Source organism: Rutilus rutilus (genome assembly GCF_951802725.1).
Source record: "Rutilus rutilus genome assembly, chromosome: 7".
Lineage (NCBI taxonomy): Eukaryota > Metazoa > Chordata > Actinopteri > Cypriniformes > Leuciscidae > Rutilus > Rutilus rutilus.
Window position 1 is genome coordinate 38,777,177 of NC_140221.1, and position 16,234 is coordinate 38,793,410.

General features: G+C 36.8%; 1 protein-coding gene across 1 annotated transcript in view; it reads left to right on the forward strand.

The window, feature by feature from the left end:
- zdhhc8b (zDHHC palmitoyltransferase 8b) overlaps positions 1–16,234 on the forward strand; it is a 58,561-nt gene that overhangs the window by 35,956 nt on the left and 6,371 nt on the right. Inside the window, exons 2-6 of the mRNA XM_084414543.1 lie at positions 12,458–12,579; positions 12,723–12,880; positions 12,980–13,152; positions 13,940–14,042; positions 14,342–14,433. Coding sequence (XP_084270669.1) covers positions 12,458–12,579; positions 12,723–12,880; positions 12,980–13,152; positions 13,940–14,042; positions 14,342–14,433 — 648 coding nt within the window. The remainder of the gene's footprint in view (positions 1–12,457; positions 12,580–12,722; positions 12,881–12,979; positions 13,153–13,939; positions 14,043–14,341; positions 14,434–16,234) is intronic.

The following is a 16,234-nucleotide window of genomic DNA, read 5'->3' on the forward strand; positions in this document are numbered from 1 at the left end:
TCCTTTCTGCAATAAAGCAATGGTTTAAAAATCACAACATCCTTTGAAATGCATGCGTTTCGTAGGCATATTTACAGACACAGACAATCTCTCTCCCTCCTCCTATCCTCTGTACATGATAGATAGATTGTCTATTGTGAGTTCTGATTGCTAAGGCGAGTTATTGTGTCTCTTTGTGGTCCTCAGCATGTGAAAGCTCCCCATTGTGCTGAGGGTCCCCTCTACTTTGATTATGCGGGTCATGACAGGCGATATCTTTCTGCAGTCTTTTTTATTACATACAGAAACACCTAGCTGGATTGTCTCATTTAATCTAGGGGCTTTGTAAGCATGTGATCAATCTCAGCAGACAGACAGGAAGGAAGGTAATATTGCCGAGCTGTCATCGTGAGTTTGTTTTAACCTTGCAATCTTTTTAATTCACAGTGCATCATTTTTCCTATATGAACACGGTATAGTCAACACTACAGCTATATTTATCAAACGATATACTGTTATGCCACATTTGTGTTCCAGATGCAGTGTACCTTAGCCAGTGTCACCATATCTTGCTGTTTTCCACCACAGCGAAACGACCCACGTCAAACATGATAATAAATCAGGCCTCTGCATTCTACATGCTCACAATGATTCTGTTCCCACTACATGTGCCTGTGTGCTGGCATAGTGTGTGCATGTGTGTGTAGATCAGGCCTAATGTGCTTTTAATGTGCGTGAAGCTATGTAAAGAAAGCAGTAAATCAGAGGGAAAGGAGAAGTTCTGCTAGACCAAAACAAGATTGTGTAACTTGGCGGGAACTGATCCAGGAACAGACCTACTCATGCACTAATCAAAAACTCTATGAGAACAGAGCTAATCTAGCTGTATTTAACATTAGAGCTGTGGCGTAGTGGTATGCACAGTCTAGACACGATAAAAGGGATAAAACATTTAAATTCTGTCATTGTTTACTCAATATCAAGTTGTTCCAAACTTGTGTGAATTTCTTTCTTCTGCTGAACACAAAAGAAGATATTTTGAAGAATGTCTGTAACCAAACAGTTGATGGACCCCACCGACTGGATTTGTGTGTGTGTGTGTGTGTGTGTGTACTGTTTGTCTCGTGAGGTGTAGTGACCACACAGCAGGTTTCAGATCAGTGACTTTTGACCTCATTCATTCAGTTGGACAGGTTTATAGAAATGCTAGCATTTGTCTCATGGACCTTATCTTCTCTTAGCAAACACTCAGCTGAATTGAGTCTGACACAAGCAACAGTTGGGTAAACATTGTTTGACGGTGCAGGTTTTTCCCCTCTCTCACTTAGACTCATTCTGTCTGCACTTCCGTTCAGGAAGTGGCTAGAAAATGGTTGAAAATGGTTTCCAGCTACTTGGATTCGTTCAACGATATGCTTGAAGATAAGTGTGTCTACTACACATTCGTGTTTGTGTGCAAATGTGTGTAGATTTAGCAGAGGACACATAAAGAGTGTCTCTTAAGGTCAAGGAGAAAGAAGATATTAAGTCCCAGTACTTGGCAGCCACTCCATCTGGGTCATTCTCCAAGCCAATCTAAATGCCTAGATGTCATAAGAATGGATGGGGTTTTATTCTTATCACTGCTGTGTCATACACTGCTGAGGATTTTGATTCACCCCAGTGACTCAAATCTTTTAAATCAGTGCACCAAAGAGATTTTGATTTGTTCAGTGACATTTTTTGGCAGTGATGCCATTATGCCAGTAGGTGAGTGTCTTTTGTGTTTGTTATGAGTGAGTGACTGAATCGTTCACTCCAATGATTTGCTATAAAGCAGGTCATGATGGAAATAATAGAAATTTTCTTCAGTTTTGTCAACTGCTGGGCACGTCTTCAGTCAAGTTTTAGGATAAAGACAAGCCTAAATCCATTACCGTAGTTTTATTTAAAAAAAAAAGTATCTTATGTTCATCAAGGCTGCATTTATTTGATCATAAATTTAGTATAAACTGTAATATTGTGAAATATTATTTAAATTTAAAATAACTTTTCTATTTTAATATATTTTAAAATGTAATTTATTCCTATGATTTCAATTTTCATTACTCCAGTCTTCAGTGTCACATGATCCTTCAGAAATCATTCTAATATGCTGATTTGGTGCTCGAAAAACATTTCTTAAAGGGGTCATATAATGCCATTTTTGTACAAGCTAATATGATTCTTTAGGGTCTAAATTAAAAGTTTGTAATATACTTTATTAAAAACTCTCATTAGTATTATAAGAAAACACTAATTTTACCTGGTCAAAAACAGCTCTGTTTTCAGCATGCCGTTTAAGTGCATGTGTCTTTAAATGATAATGAGCTTTGCTCACCCCGCCCCTCTGTTCTGTGCGTACACCGTTTGTAACACAATAACCATAACGCGTTGTTCATTATAAACGTGGGATTATGAATTATATTGAGAACGTCGTACATAGAAAACATGCCTTAATGTACTCTGAGTGTAAACCTTCATCGTGAAGCGTGCTAGCGATTTGCAAAGATTAATATGAATATTAATATAAAGGTTAATAAAACGTTACACTCACTTCAGTTCTTCTGGAGGTGCAGCAGGAACACGAATAGTTGGTATCAATCCTTTTTTCAGGAGCAGCTTCTTAGCAAAACCAGCTTTATACTGACCTCGTTTGTAAAGCAGTCTGGTGTGTGAAATGATTCGCGCAAACATGAAAGCATTGACGTTGATCGTGGGGAATATTCCCTTCGAAAACAAAACTCAGCCACTGCGTATTCAGCGGTTCGGATTTAGGAACATCAAAATGACTGCTGTGTTCCTTATTACACCCAAGAACAGAACACCACAATCGCTTAGACGCCATTCTGCTCATAGACAGTGCTCCAGCGTATCAACAATGACCACGCGGACTATGATTGGCGGGTCTGTGTTGAAACGCTGCTGTCAATCAACAATCGTGGGAGGGGCGTCCGACCGTGTGACGTCACAAGGTCGAACAGCTTGATTTGAGAGAAGGGAAAACATATAACACTGGATGGATTTTTATCATTTAATGATGGTTGTGTACAGGCACTGCCAACACACATTTCAGTACAATCAACTTGTAAAAGTGCATGTACCATTATATGACCCCTTTAATATTATCACTGTTAAAAACAATTTTGACTTTTATTGTTGTTGATTTAATGTAGTTTTGTATTTTTACTTGTCGGACCAATCGGAGAGGCTAATGGGGATCCAAATAAATAAATAAACAAATAACACATTTACAGATAAGATGTCAGTCTATAACGGCAAGGGAGATTACCAAAGCCATCACGTGCTTCAAAAGTGAAAAGCATAAGCAAAAGAACACAAAAAGTCAGTGCACGGAAGTGAACGAGAATGATTGTCATCAAAACAAATCTATAACTTTGAATTGTGCACATTCCTATTATGCCCTTTTACGAAGACTTGATTTTGTTTTTGGGTTGTACTAGAATATGCTTTCATGCTTGATTGTTCAACACATTTAAAATTATTACAGCACCTCTCTCCCCTGGCTGGCCTGAACGCTTTGTTAGTTCCTGTTTCGATGAAGCCCCTCCTTCCGAAATAGGTGTTCGGGAAATTTTTCAGGCGGGGATTTTTTAAATTATGACTTCACAAAGCCCGGAAAAAACGCGTTGTAGTCAAAACGAGTTCTTGGAAAGTGGTTTCTGTTAAATAAAATATCTCCCTGTGGAGTGGATTTTGAGTTGTGTAACCTTGCAGATCTTTTTATGCTCAAACAGCAACATTACAGAATAAATAGAGTTGAAAAAGCACAATAGGACCTATTTAAGACCCAAGACATTTATTAAAGGGAAAGTCTATTTTCATTTGAATGTTGTTTTTAAAAAGGGGACACTTAAACCAAAACTAACATTAAATACATTTGTTAGACATTTGTAAATCTCTAGTTCCCGGTTTCTGCATGAATTTGCCCAGCTCTTGATGTTCGGCCTGGTTTTGCCTGTCCAATATTTGCCACGCATGTTAACCACAGCAGCTGCAGTCTGGCCTTAAAATACGCTTGGTAAAGAATGTGATGTGGAGTTGGCCAACAACTGCCACTCAGATATGCACTGTCAGGACAGAACTGTGTGTGTGTGTTTGAGGGGCACACCTGTGGATGTATGTATAAACTTGCTTTGAGTCTACAAGGATATGACAGTGTGGAGATATTTACAGAGGCTTCAGTGAACATCCCCGATGTTTGGGGACAGATTCTCTTTGGTCTAAATCTGACCCGGTCGCATTTATCCAGCTTTAGATTGCTTAGTTCAACCCTCTGTTTAGCTCAGATCCGTTTAAGCTGCTGTTGTTGGGGGTATTCTACTGTTTTAAACAGATCTATATGAGGAAAGAGCAGATGTCATCTCTTCTATTGTCCTTTCAGAGCGTGATTAATAGACCGGCGGGGCTTTGTGACCTTATTTATGGTGCTTTTCCCTCTCATTATTAAATTGTTTAAAAGGCTAGCAGTGAAGATAATCTCTTTGATGTGGACCATATCCCATAATGCCTATTGTGTACCATGTGGTAGTGTGCTCATTGTTTTTAAACTGGTGAGATTATGCTGGTAATAGTTCTCCTGTAAGTTTTGACCTGTTAGCAGTGTGTATTCAGTATCTTTGGGAGCATTACTCCCTCTGGCTGTGTTTTGACTGATGCTTTAACTCTCGTAGAGGTGATTACCATGGATTAATATGGGATTTATCTGTATTTACGTTTCTCACTGCATCTTGTTTGTGAGTTTGTGTATTCAGAATCTTAGAAAAGAAGCGCTATAAAAAATGAGTTGTTGAGAAGTTTCAAAATCTGGGCATGAGGTGAGGATTTGTATGAAAGCTTGTTTCGTAATTGCTAGAAATGTCGAATTGTAAGAAATAAACTCAGTTGCAAGAAAAAAGTCAGAATTTCAAGTTTTATATCTCACAATTCCGAAAAATTTTCTCGCATTTGTGTTTACTATATCTCACAAATCTGACTTTATTTATCACAATTTCAAGTTTATAACTCACAATTTTGAGAAAAAGTCTGAATTGTGAGTATAAACTCGCAACTGTGAGAAATTAAGTCAGATAAAAAGTCGCAATTACCTTTTTTATTTGTTATTCTGTGGCGGAAAACATGCTTTCACTGATTCGAGTGTTAAAAGTTTCGGGTCAGTACGATTTTTTCTTTTCTTTTTTAAAGAAAAAATAATTATATTCAGTAAAGCATTAAATGTATCAAAAGTGACAGCTAAGACATTTATAATTTTTAGCTATAATTAAAGATTTCTATTACAATTAAATTCTGTTTCTGTTCATCAAAGAATTCTAGAAAAAGTACACCAGTTTCCACCAAAATATTAAGCAGCAGAACTGTTTTCAACATTGTTAATAATAAGAAATATTTCTTGAGGACCAAGTCAGCATATTAGAATGATTTCTGAAGGATCATGTGACATTGGAGTAATGGCTGCTGAAGGTTTTGATTTGTGTTTTTGATCAAATAAAATGCAGCTTTGGTGAGCATAAGAGACTTCTTTCAAAAACATTCAAAAATCTTACTGACCCTAAACGTGACTCATTTTAGAGCCCCTGTGAGCCAACAGCTCTTACATATCCTGAGCATGTGCACAGTCCTCTTCTCATGTTTTGATGTATTTTATGCTTAATTTTAGGGGCCCAATTGAATTTTCATAGCTACAGTAAGTCAGTCCAGCAAACATATATTAAGGGGATACAGCAAATACCTGATTAAGCTTATTATAAGCTGCATGATAGGTTAATTGGTTTATTGTGTGTTAATGTGTTCTGCTAAAGGTCTGGAGGAATATTGTGAGATCCTGTGGGCCTCAGCGAATGAGTTGGCAAACACTGCTGAAGCTGATAAGGGGAAACCAAGCTTTGGCATCCCAGGAAGGATTAGTGAAAACTGGCTAGTTCCGCACCACAAACACCCCCCAACTGAGATTAGAAATGGGGGGATAGTCTCTGCTCATGTGCAGGATCCAAAGTTGAGTTGTTGCTATACCTGACAATGACGGATGAATTGAGATCAACATCAATCTCTGATGAACAACTTTATTGTAAACACTATGGGTGTAAATATTTGCTCTGACACTGATTTGATTCAGTTGCGATTCTTGAATGCATTGTGAACCGATTTGATTTCGGAATTATTTAAACTTTAAACTGGAGAGACAATTTGCACTGACTACAGTCAAATATTGGTTAAACTCAAAAATGTAGTTTTGTATAAGAAATTCATGCGGAATTGATGAACGATGCATCAGTGTAGATCGGCGCAAAACGGAAGTTGCGATAGTCTTTTCTTCCCTATTGTAATTTCTCGAACAAGAAAAAATGTAGGGCGGGACTTGTCCATCGGGAATTGATCGGATTGTTGTTGTTTACTATTGCTATGATCTCATGTGAGGGATGGGGTGTGAATCTTCACTGGTCTCATGATTCAATTCGATTACGATTATCATGTCAACGATTCGATTCAATATCACGATGCATCTCGATGCATGGCTACATTTTCGTCACTGAATACAAACAATCAGATATACAGTATGAACTCCCTTTTTATTTGATCTGCTCCAATAAAGTACACTTCCTGAATGTAGTAAACATTCTCTTACACGCCAACACACATAGTCTCTGGAGCGGTCATTTACTTTCATAAGATTCTAATGAGGGAAATGTAGGGCAATAATTTTTCTTTTAGTACGGCTCTACAGGAAGTCCTTCTAATGGATAACGTGTTTGATTTCTCTGTTGTCAGAAGCTCCAGGGTGGATCTGTTCACCACACAACGTTAGCGTCTCAACATTCCCTCAGTAAGCGCCTGTCTCACTGATTAATGATCTCCTGCATTCAAGCCCGTCACCATCTTCCTCTTTTTCTGGACTCCTCTGCTCCATTATAAACCATGTAGATTTCACACGTTGATTAATGAAACAATGTTTATAACAGATACGGGACTCCTAGGGTTCACTAATTGGCCTGTGGTGCTTTGGAACAACTCGAGGATTGAAGTGAAGAAAAAAAGACAGAGTATAGAGGTGTGAATTCAGTTGTTAAGACTATCTTATCTCTGCAGGCATAAGATTACATCCATGCAGTAAATGCGAGGACAAGAAAATGTGTACAACAAACATACCCAGCATTAATGTTGAATTTTCAGCACTGAAACACTCTGACAGATATGATAGGTGGAACTTCAAAAGCTTTTGCCTCAATTCTGGCACTTAGATGTGTTATTTGTGTAGTCAGATGGGATCTACATCACTGAAATACATTCATCATCCCAGTGCATCGTGGAAGTGTGTATGCTGTAGGGCTGTAACGATATGCGATATGAAAGCGAAATCGTGACACTCAGATCCACGAACCTGTGTCGCGGTGTGAGTTCGGCAGAATCGCGACACACCCCTTCCAACTCCCAGAGTTATCCTTCCCGTCCAGATCTATTTAGTTTCATATTCATGTTTAAATAAAATCATTTATTTTTTTATTTCATCTATGTTGATATGAAAAGTGAAAAGCATTAGTAAGATCATAAGACGCGCAATATATCGGGAGACAAATGGAGTGGGCAGACATGATACGAACCGAATCGAGGGTTTGGTGTATCGTTACAGCCCTAGTATGCTGCATATCAATGATGCCACATGCATATACAGGGGGAAAACTGTTTGATGACTTGCTGTCAGATCCAAGCAGATATCAATAGATATTTATCACTGGTTGTTGTTAAGACATGTATAACAATTATAATTATTTTTCATACTTAACATCGGGGATTTGAACAATTCAAATCCTAAACTGTATAATGCCTTGGAAACCACCTGCAACACCCTGTCAGTTTTAATTTAATTTTAATTTTAATATTTAATTTTATTTTACCACGATAAGTATGAACATAGACATAGTAATAGTGATAACTGTCTTATCAAGCAACACTAATAAAAATGTTTGTTTGTTCCTTCATTCGTTCATGTATAAAATATATATTTTTTTATAATTAATTATTTTTATTATTGATCATCTAGTAAATGACCAGATTTGTTGGGGCTGTGCTCTCTCTCTCTCTCTCTCTCTCTCTCTCTCTCTCTCTCTCTCTCTTAGTTTCTAGCATATTTAATGTATTTTCTTTTAATCTCTTAAAGTTATGAATTACCTAGCACCGGTTTAAAAGATTTGTGCTCCCTAAAGCTGTTGTTGACAGGGTTGTTCCTTTTATCTATATTGATCTTGTTGGCAAATTATAATCCTCACAGATAGATGGCTCCTTAAAAGCGACTGCCTCTGGCACAGAAATGCTAATGTTTGTAGCAGCTAGGCATGAGAGACACTGCAGGGAATGTCCTCAATTAAACCTAATATACACACCTCCAGCCTGTGTAATTTACACTAAAATAGGGTGATCTTGTATACAAGAGGCTTGCAGGTAAATCTAGGTTTAGGATCTGGGCTGCTAGCACAATGTTCGCTGGTTTAATCCTTAGTAGGGGTGACCAATAAAATGGCAATGAGAAATGGCGATTTCCATTGAAGCCCTCACACTCTAAAAAATGCTGGGTTGTTTTAACCCAATGTTGGGTCAAATATGGACTAACCCAACGTTGGGTTAAAAATGCAATTTAAAAATGGACAAACCCAGCCGTTGGGTTACATTTTTAATGTAACCAATGCAATTTGTCCATTTTTTAATTGCATTTTTGTCCATTTTTGATTTTGTCCAAAATGCAATTTGTCCATTTTTAAACTGCATTTTTTAACCCAACGTTGGGTTAGTCCATATTTGACCCAACATTGGGTTAAAACAACCCAGCATTTTTTAGAGTGCACTAAAGAAATCAACCTTAGATTATTTCATGAAGATAGTCAATGCACTTGTAGTCATGTTGTTTAAATGCAATAATGCATACTATAACAATTTCACTATGTACACAGAGGAGGAATTGATGAATTTGTCCAGAGACAGTCTTGGCAATATATGAGAATTATGTGTTTTCAACACTTTGTGAATGGCTTCATATGACAATGCTCCTTTTCCACAAAGCGAGGTCAATAGAATGGGTTTGCCAAGTCTGAAAGCCTTCCACAGAAGAATTTACATTTACTGTGCATTTGGCAGGCATTCAAGTTATACATTTTATAGTTCATGTGAGTTTAAGATGTTATAGCTGCAAACGGTGGCATTAATGGCCATACTTTCGAAATTAAATAAGTAGCAACTAGATATGTGTATGGTGATTGGGTGTTCAGTTACTTTTAGTTTGCGTAGTGTATATTTAACAAAAAAAGATAATTTTTTTGTGTTAAAAAAACATAGTAATGGAAATATGGTTCACAGGGGACGATTTTAATTCAACAATAATTGTCCTGAAATGTATTGTTGAGAGTGGTGATTTTTATTTTTTATAAAAGTGACGTGGTGGTGGTATATCAGTGTCACATGATCCTTCAGATCATCATTCTAAAATGATGATTTGGTGCTCAACATTTACTATTAACATTTACTATTATTATTATTATCAATTTTAAATGTATGTGTGTTTGTGTGGCCCCCAAGCCTTTAGCATGTGAAAACTACGAAATAATGTGCCGACCTTTAAAGAAAGATTCTAAAGAATCTCTGCATTGTCTTTCAGATGAAGGGCACTTTAAGCCTTTAAGACTTCATGAACGCAGCCTGTTGTCTGTCTCGCATAGAGCAAGACGCTTGCAGACAACCGATCAAGTGTTATTGCATTTCACAGGCAGTGTATTTATTCCATAATTTCCCTGACGTTCTTGTTTACCCCCAAGGAGCTGTTCATGCGGCCGATAAAACAGGCTTTTATTTCTTTGCCCACGGCATGGATTGATTCTGAGGTCGTCCGTTTGTGATTGGATTATACGTGAAGGAGTAGTTATTCCATCTGTTTTGCTCTGTTGTGTCTGAGGGTGGTGAATCTGGCCTCTTTATCATTCTTACCTTCCACTTCATTACTGCTTTGTATTCTCAGGACTGCATTGTAAAGTTTCTGATTAAAATGAAGAAAAAAAAATAATTGAGAACAAAACTGAATGGAATGAGTGTATTGTATCGCATCGCACCAGTGAGATAAAGGTGACAGAAGACTTCACCTATCCGAAGAGCCTGGCATTCCTCCAGTGCAGACGGAGTAGGAGTTAGTGCTTTTCCCTCGGGTTCGAGAGAATGGTACTGTGATCTACTGCCTACAGAGAGAGAATTGACGCAGCAGGAGAGTTTAGAGAGTTATAGGTCATTCCAGCTTTAAAATCTGATTGGATGAGGTTTGTTTGAAGCTGCTGTGGAATAGCCGATATACAGTAACAGCTGCTTGGCAACTATAAACGGTCTACAGTCAGGCTAATGGACTATATTACTTAATGGAAATATTGTTTATTGTAATTGCTGCTATACTTAAATGCAATTATGTGTTGAACAATGCTGTTTTTACCGAATAAATCAGGTAAAATCACTGTAAAGCAAGTCCTTGAGTGGTATTACTCACAATCAAATTCACATACACATACACAACCTTAGCATAGGCAAGAAATGAAATCTCAGCCATTCTCAAAGACTGATAAATCTTTCTTTGGATGATTTTATTCACATTGTGGTTATACTATGAATATATTGTAGATTTATGGACCTCTAAAATAAATGTGGTTGGTCATTTCACATGTCGATCCAATGGCGTCTTCCTGTCTGAATGGGCGGTTCTTGGCCAGAAAATGAAATGTAATAGACTCAGGTCCAAGTTTAGAAATGCTCAAATATATATGCTCTGCTCTGCCTGTTAACCCATCTTAAATGAGACCTGAGTAGAGTTCAGTTATAGAGTGTATTATGAAAGGTGGTATGGTAGGATAGATAGTCGTGGACTGCAACATGTCATCTCGCTAAATGTCCTATATTTTGTATGTGTTGGGCACCGGTAGTTTACCCATAAGACATTGCCACGCTCTGTTTGTGAGTTGTGGTTGATCAGTATTGGTTTGTTTGATAGCCACTAACGATATCTATATGTTTATGGTTGATATAATTTAGCTAATGCGGGAGCTGTACATAATAAATATTTAAATATTTTTTATAATAATAATAATAGAACATTTTTAAATTACTATTATAATACATTTTATTATTATTAAATATATTATTATTGTTGTTGTTATTGTTATTATTATGTACAGTGCTATGCATAAGTGAATACACCCATGCTAAAGTTGACTAAAAAGAGGAATAAAAAATCATATTTTGGAAATTGAACTTAATGCCTTAATTTAAAAAATTAGGAAAAATCCAACCTTTAAGGACACCAATTTTCTTTGTGAATGAATAATGTATCGTAAATAAATACATGTTCTTCCTTAAAATACATGGTGCATAAGTTAGTACACCCCTATGTTAAATTCCCATAGAGGCAGGCAGATTTTTATTTTTAAGTATTTTTATTTAATTTTTTTTAGGATACTATGCATCCTGATAAAGTTCCCTTGGCCTTTGGAATTAAAATAGCCCCACATCATCACATAGCCTTCACCATACCTAGAGATTGGCATGGTTTTATTTCAGTTAGCCTAAAAGCTAGTTTGATTTGCATTGAGAGATGATCTTATGGAAAGTACCCCATGCCAATCTCTAGGTATGGTGAAGGCTATGTGATGATGTGGGGCTATTTTAATTCCAAAGGCCAAGGGAACTTTATCAGGATGCATAGTATCCTAAAAAAATTTTTTTTTAAATACTTAAAAATAAAAATCTGCCTGCCTCTATGGGAATTTAACATAGGGGTGTACTCACTTATGCACCATGTATTTTAAGGAAGAACATTTATTTATTTACGATACATTATTCATTCACAAAGAAAATTGGTGTCCTTAAAGGTTGGATTTTTCCTAATTTTTTAGTTCAATTTCCAAAATATGATTTTTTATTCCTCTTTTTAGTCAACTTTAGCATGGGTGTATTCACTTATGCATTGCACTGTATTTAAATGGTTAAATAAAAATAAAATAATTAGTAGTAGTAGTAGTATTAAATTATTATTGTTGTCATTTGATTTCAAACAATGTTTTATTGTTTTAATAATATTAGCAATAATGATAACAATAATCAAATAATAATTTTTATAATGTTCACATTTTTTAACTGACTCAATGGGCAATTAATTAGCTATAGTTATCAGCCAAAATTATGTGTTTTTTGATTAGTTTGTCACTAGAGTCAAGATATCTGCACAAATGTGATTTTTACTTTATCAAAATGTTCTATCAATAATCAGCATTAGGTTGCTTATGGCTGCATAAGCTCACAGATTTTCTGAGGTTTGCATGAATCATCTAGGGATTCAATTAAATTTAAAAAATGAACAACCTCTGGCTGTGAAATGATCAACTTTGAGCTATAACATTCTTCTGTCTCTCTTGTACCCTCTCAGGTGTCCGTGGTTAACCAAGGCCATCTCCCCTCTTGTGCCTCTATACAATGGCATCATCTTCCTCTTTGTGTTGGCTAACTTCAGCATGGCCACCTTCATGGACCCTGGAGTCTTTCCCAGAGGTATGATCCTGTCATTCCCAATTCAAATATCTGGAGATTAGATACAGCAGTAGCTCCACGATTAGGACGTCTAGAATACTGCAAGACACAGGCAATGTTGATGTGAATGTTGAAATTTCCTTCTGTTTCTCTCTCAATCCCAGCGGACGAGGACGAGGACAAAGACGATGATTTCCGAGCTCCGCTTTATAAAAACGTGGAGATAAAGGGAATTCAGGTGCGGATGAAGTGGTGTGCCACGTGCCACTTCTACAGACCTCCGCGCTGCTCACACTGCAGCGTGTGTGACAACTGTGTGGAGGTGAGACGCATAGGAACACGCATACCAGCATTCCTGCGTTATATAAAATGATCATGATGCCAGCGCTCTCACACATACATACTTCCCTTCTCACTGTAGGACTTTGACCACCACTGCCCATGGGTGAACAACTGCATTGGTCGGAGGAATTATCGCTATTTCTTCTTGTTCCTGCTGTCTCTAAGTGCCCACATGGTGGGCGTATTTTCCTTTGGCCTGCTGTTCGTGTTACACCACCTTGAGACTCTCAGTGCACTCCACACAACTGTGACGTATCCTTCCACGAAGAGCAACTATGATGAAAGCTCATTTAGTTGTATTTAATACATTTATTTACCTACCAATTAAAGGTTTGGGGTAAGAACTTTTTTTTTCTTTTTTTTTTTTTAAAACATTACTATTATTCAGCAAGATTGTATTAAATCGATCAAGAATGACAAAAAAGTCATTTATAATGTTACATAAGAATTCTATTTCAAATAAATGCTGTTCTTTTAAATGTTCTATTCATCAAAGAATCCTGAAAAAATATATATATTTTTTTTTTCTCTTTGTCGCATCTTTATTTTTGTGTCGTCAGCAGTATTATTATTTTAGTGTTATGTTTTTTTTTTTGTTATATAAACTACTACTACTAAATAAACTAAAGCTATATATATATATATACATATATGAAATGTTGCTTTAGCAACAAACTGAAATAAAATAAGTTTCAGTTGAAGTGCTAAAATAAAATAAAGCTATCTCTCTCTCTCTCTATATATATATATATATAGATATAGATATAGATTTAGTTTATTTTAGCACCTCAACTGAGACTTATTTTATTTCAGTTTGTTGCTAAAGCAACAATTCTAATTTTCGTTTAAGTTTATTAAGTTGACCTTTTTCGTCTAATATTTTTAACCATTTTGTTTAACAATAACAATGCTCGTCTTACAGGGCCCACAGTAAGATCTCATTGTCTCACAATCCTGCTCCACTTAGCTGTGTATGAAAAATCAAAAATGTTCTGATTGGCTGTGATTTTGTGGGCTCCTTGACTCTCCTGCTGTCTAGTCTTGTGGTCATGTGTGTGACTGGCCTCTTCTTCATCCCTGTTATGGGCCTCACTGGGTTTCACATGGTTCTTGTAGTCAGAGGACGGACCACAAACGAACAGGTGAACCAAATTACACAACACTAAATATATTTATCTGGTCTGTGTAACAACATACACATGTAGAGGCAGAATCGTAGTCACATGTTGCACACCCACTCAGAATCACCTTGATGTCTTTCCAACTTGATTGCCTTCTGTTGTTCGTGCATGACATCTGTTACAAAGGCTGTTATTTTCAGTGCACATTACGGTCCTTTGGGTCAAGGACAGTTGTTTTCCACTCTCCTCAGTATGCTGAAAGTAGAATTCCTCCCTCTCTCTCTCTCTCTCTCTCTCTCTCTCTCTCTCTCTGTTCTCAGGTGACAGGAAAGTTCAGAGGAGGAGTGAATCCATTCACTCGGGGTTGCTGTGGCAACGTGAAACACGTCTTATGCAGTCCGCTTGCTCCTAGGTAAAGAAGAAACTGGCTTCTGCACACACATATATTCATGTTCATAATCACTGAGAGTTGCAAGCACGCACAGTACACACATACCGGAAAGTGTGTGAATGACACTGGCCACGGTGTGTTTCCACGACCAGTTGGAACAGACAGATGGGTGTTTCATTTCACTTTAAAGGGATTCTCCACTTTAAAATGAAAATTCTGTCATCATATACTCACCCTCATGTTGTTTCAATCCTTTATGAATTTCTTTCTTCTGCTGAACAGAAAGGAAGATATTTAGAAGAATATCAGTAACCAGACAGTTTCTGGTCTCATTGACTTCCATAGTAGGAAAAAAATATACTATGAAAGTCAATGAGACCAGAAACTGTCTGGTTACTGATATTCTTCTAAATATCTTCCTCTCTGTTCAGCAGAAGAAAGAAATTCATAAAGGATTGAAACAACATGAGGGTGAGTATATGATGACAGAATTTTCATTTTAAAGTGGAGTATCCCTTTAAGTGAATTTACATTAGGTTGTGTTATTTTCGATTTGCAAAACAGGCAGGATTCAATGAACATTACGCTTAGGCAAATGCTAGGTGTAAACCACTTGTAACAAAATATTTAAAAAAACAAGACCTTTGACTTCCTAGGTTGTCTATGAAAGCCTGTAGACTGATTTTTATGACGTTTTTGCTGAGAAAATCAAAAGGATGTGACGTTTATGCTCGCTCCTGAGAGCCTTTCTTCCGTTTAATGACACATGAAATGAATGCTTATACAATGTTCAGGATAAAGCCGAAAGGTCTATTCTGTACTGTAATGTCAATGTGTCATGTAAAGAAAAGGAATTAATTCAAACTATAGTCTCACATAGCCAGATCTAAGTAGTCTGTCGTCTCAAATATACTTCATAATCAAACAATCATTACATTGTAATTTTAATTATCTCACCTGTCCACTTAATGCCGGTGAATTGCAGAGCTTGTGCAAATGTATCCACATCGATATGATCACATGCTTTCTTAACTGCTGTTTTCTCACCGCTGGCGTTTTTGTTGTGTGCTTATTTTGTTATTGAGAGGAAAGCGCGCAGCACAAAAGGAAATATGCTTTAAAATATGTGTGTCGCCGTTAATAATTACTGTAACAAATATAAACAGAAGACATAGATGGAAAAAAGAGGTTGTTTATCATTGTAGAGGGGGTTTCAGAAGAATAGAGGTCCATAGGAAGGTAGATTGCGTCCTGTTTTTCTTGCCTGTATTATGACACTCCGAGCAGGAAGAGCGTATAGCTCTGAAGACTTGAAGCAGGTCATGTAACAATGGGGAGAGAGAAAGTGATTGCCGTATAAACACAGATCAGAGCCAAGGTTAATGACTTGTTAAAATTCGTTTAGGCGTCTTCAGAAACAATAGAGGACACCCTTTGTGAGGTCAAAGCAGAACAAAAGGAGATTGCTGTAAACTTACTACTTTTTTCCACAGGACAAATTAAAATGTTCCTTGAATCAGAAATAGAAGTTATAGAAGAAGTAAAAAAAAAAAAAAAAAAAAACTTGTCATCATTTACTCACCCTCTAGTTGTTTCAAATGAGTATGGCTTTCTTTCTTCTGAACACTACTGTCTGATGTTTTCAAGTTTAAAAAAGGACAAAATCATCTAAAAGCGGTCTATACGCTGCTTTATGTATACTTTTACACTATAATACCATGTTCCAAGGCCTCTGAAGCCATAGAATAGCTTTTTGTGAGGAGTGCACCAAAACTTAAATGGTTATGAACTGAACATCTTGACATCTACTAGCTCTCCTTGG